Source organism: Vigna unguiculata, chromosome 10, assembly GCF_037176805.1.
Source record: "Vigna unguiculata cultivar grain cowpea cultivar isolate G323 ecotype 2 chromosome 10, ASM3717680v1, whole genome shotgun sequence".
NCBI lineage: Eukaryota > Viridiplantae > Streptophyta > Magnoliopsida > Fabales > Fabaceae > Vigna > Vigna unguiculata.
This window is the reverse complement of record NC_140801.1, coordinates 52,416,534-52,420,385: the sequence shown is the minus strand read 5'-3', so window position 1 is coordinate 52,420,385 and position 3,852 is coordinate 52,416,534. Positions and strand designations below refer to the sequence as shown.

Sequence of the window (3,852 nt, the reverse complement as noted above, 5' to 3'; positions counted from 1 at the left end):
AGTTATTTTGATTTATATTTTAACCTATAAATTTTCTTTTTCTAGCTTAATCCATAGATCTTTTCATTACCGGCTAAAAGCACAGTAATAATGAATGTGATTGCAGTATAAAAATTGTTTTCCATATTCTCGTAAGTCTTACAATTTTAAAGGAGAAGTAAGAAAGTGACTACCATATACATCGATCAATATAGCATAATTACTTCTCATATCTCATATCTCTTATATTTTTGTAACACACATAGTGCTTCTCATAAAGGAATTCATGATTAGTTAGTTTCTATGGAAGATTTTCATACTTATAATAAACAAGAAGAATGCATTGATCGAGAGAAGCTAATAAGATTATTTTTATCGACAAATATTAATTTTTAGTATTATATTACTAACATTATAAAGAAAAAAAATTAATAATTAAATTTTGACAACTTTTCTTACGATATGAGTTTGTAAAATTTGGATTCTTGTTGTATTTTTTCTGTATTAACCTTCTACTGTGTCTTTAAAATACATTCATGAACACTTATTTTGATGTTTTAAAATATATTAAAAAAATTAAAATACCAACATCAGTAAAAATATAGCATAAAACAACACCAATAAAACTAATAGAAAAGCTGAATTTGATATTCTAAGTGATTTTTCATTTTTGCATCTTCTTGTATTCCAAAACTACTTAGAAAATATCATTTTAGATCATAAAGAAAAGTCGTCAAAATTTGGTTGTTAAAATATTATTGTCTTATCATTAAATCAAACTTATAACACTTTATGAAATTGAAGTTAGAATTCTTTTTCCTCTTTCCCGATCAAATCATGTTTATAAGTCTTGAATTAGATAAAAGATAATAATATTATGATTACTATTTTTTTACTCTTATTTTTTTGACTCTTATCTTTTATTTTCTAATGTAATTTAATATAAATTATTGATTAATATATACTATGTGACTTATACTACTGAACTGCATAAAAGATAAAGTATTACTATCTGACTTATACTACTGAACTGCATAAAAAATAAAGTATGTAAGTTAAAAAATGAGAATTATATTATAATTTTTGTTAGATAAAAGAGACGGTGAAAATGAGAAAATTGAGGCGTGAATAGTATGAGTGGGGATAATAAGAGAGTGGAGCCCATGGGAAGGGGAAATGTCTAGAATTGGGTGGACAGTTATATCAGTCCTCAATGTGTACCTAATTCTTTGTTTATTTAACAATTCCTCACAACTCAACTCACATGACTGTGCTCAACCCATTTCTTCTTTTTCATTTTTTCATTATCATTAATATTATTTTGGGCCTCCCACCACGTTCCTCTCATTATTTCTCTCATTCCTTTTCTCCCTTTCCTTTAACGCACTTCCATGTACATGCTACGTACACAGGACGATGCACAACTGGCCACACCCCCTAAGCCTCAATCAAATCTTCCATTTTCATTACTTCACTGAAATCCATGCAATCATCCCCACCACTTTCCATCCTTCGCCGTAAAAATCCCTCAACTTCTCATTGCTCAACACTTGTCTCTTCCAATACATATCCCTTTCTCAACACTTCACTACATATCAACACTTTGTTTCTTTCATTATTACCAATTCACCAAATTAAGCAACCGCATCTTTTGTTATTGCCAATCCCATGCTTTGTAAGAAATCTAGGTTTCATATATACTTTGGAAAAGTGTTGTCCCGTTTTATTTTTTTTGTTCTATATTATTCCTGATTCGATAAAAACACTTTTTATTGCACACAAATTTAATTTACTATGGTTAGATATCAGTAAATAAATAGAAACAAAAGATGGGGAAGTTTGACGCTGACCACACCAATTAAATGCTATCCGGATACTGTGCAAATCCTTCTGTCCATTTTTTTTCTCATGGACTTTTATTTGAAATGAAAGTAAATTTTTGATTATGAATTTTCTAAATGGGGAAAAGGTAAAAAAGAAAACAAGGGAATAGTGGATTCTACAAGCGCTGTTTTTATCCCCTCCCATGATTCTATTGCTTTTTTTTTTCTTTTCTGACTATATCTACCATAAAGGAAAAAGAGAAAATGGGAAAAAAGCTAAGAATTCAAATTTATAAGACAAAATTTTTCAGATAAGATAAAAGGGAAAGAGAGTGCTGAAGCTGACGATATAGTTTAAACCGAGACCTGCACCCTAAATTAAAATTAAAATTAAAAAGGAAGAGACTAAATAACGTGTCTAAAATCTGGCCCACAGTGCTGATGGTGATGATGATGGATCAAGAACTCGTCTCCACCGTTGGATACGCCGAAAATTGAACTCTGACTCATCAATTGCTGATGCTGCTGTCGATGCATCTCCTTCTGCCGCCTCAGCTCCAAAACCTTCCGATGCGAATTCGAATGCTTCGTCGACACGAATGTCGGGCTCGCCGCCGGCCGGTACTCTGGAACCAGCCGCCCGGACTTGAACCTCACGCCGCACGCGTTGCACAGCGTCTTCGGTCCCATCGGTCCCGTCCGCCACTGCGGCGTCTTCTCCGCGCCGCAGTGCAGGCATTTCCTTCCGGAACACTCCGCATTCGTTCCCTCTCTCTTCTTCACCGGTGAAGCCTTCGTCTGCGGCAGCCTCTCTTGCTCCGGCGCCACTAGGTGAAGCAGGCGTGTGGACCAGTCCCCCGGCGCTGCGCGTGAGCGCTTGCTGCGCGCCTTCCCCGGGAGAGGCGTCTCCGTGTGGAGAAAAGGTGCGTTTCGAGCGGTTTCGTCGGAAGCGAACGGCGGCAGCGTGTCGGTGGAGGATGAGGACTCTGGCGTCTGCGGTTTCGCGCCAATGGCAGTGGACGCAGCGCCGCCGGAAAGTAGCTGCAGCGTTTTCAACTCCTCCTCGGCGGAGAACGAGTCCTCGACGAAGTTCGAGAGCCATTCCAGCTCCGCCATATCATCGTACTGTCACGAAATCACGCGAAGAGAAAACTCAATTTCAAAAACAACGAACAAATTTAATTTAAACTAACTCGAATTATCACAATTATCTGTTTACTCCATCATCCCGTGGTCAAGCTCGGGGAATTACTTACCGGAACGCAGAGTTCTCCGGAGAATTGAGGATCGCCGGCGTATCCGCGAGGGACAATGGCTGCTGCGAAGCGGTTGTCGCTGCCGGAAATTGAGGAGTTGCAGCTGTCAACAGCAGTGACGGTGGAGGAGTCGGTGGAGTTCCCGGCTACATTGTCGAAGAAACCGTCGGACATAATGGCGTCGGCGTGGGAGAAGTCGAGGAGGTCGTCAATGGCGAAAGGCTCACCGATTTTCTGGTCTGCGTGGCGCTTCTCCGGCTGAGAGAATTGGTCAGCTCCTCCGGTGGCAAAATAGCCTCCGACGAAGTATTCCGGCGCTTCCATATAGATAGTGTTTTAGTGGGAGAAAGTCAGAGAGAGAGAGAGAGAGAAAGAGAAAGAGTAGTTGGTGTTTGTTTTAAAGAGAGGGAACGCACCGTTTTGACAGGAGATCGATCCGTTTGGTGTGTCTGAGAGTCTGAGGGGGTGTGGGAGTGATGGTGGGGTTTTGATGAGTAAAGGAGTGGCAACCCCGTAATTTCCCACACATTGAAGCATCTTTTTTCATGCACACACAATTTTAATATTTAAATATTTTTAATAATTAAAAACTAAAAATGAACAGGGAAGTGACTTCCAAGTCCTGTAAAGTTTAATCAATCCACTTTCATTTTCTTTCCCTTTATTTTCTACTTTCTGAAACAAGTGTTCCCTCGCTTCGTTCTCCATTTGAAATTCCCCGATGAACTCAAGTAGTTGGCGTGTGTATTCTGTACCCTTCTCTCTGAGTAGGAAGACAATGATAATAATGAGTT

General features: G+C 38.6%; 1 protein-coding gene across 1 annotated transcript; it reads right to left on the bottom strand.

Moving 5' to 3' along the window:
• Positions 1-2,067: 2,067 nt before the first annotated feature.
• LOC114166146 (GATA transcription factor 9-like) lies at positions 2,068-3,506 on the bottom strand. Its single transcript, XM_028050816.2, has 2 exons — positions 3,059-3,506; positions 2,068-2,927 (listed from the first exon to the last, which is right to left on the bottom strand). Exons 1-2 carry the CDS (start codon positions 3,380-3,382, stop codon positions 2,208-2,210), a joined length of 1,044 nt encoding a protein of 347 aa, XP_027906617.1. The 5' UTR covers positions 3,383-3,506; the 3' UTR covers positions 2,068-2,207.
• Positions 3,507-3,852: the final 346 nt, after the last annotated feature.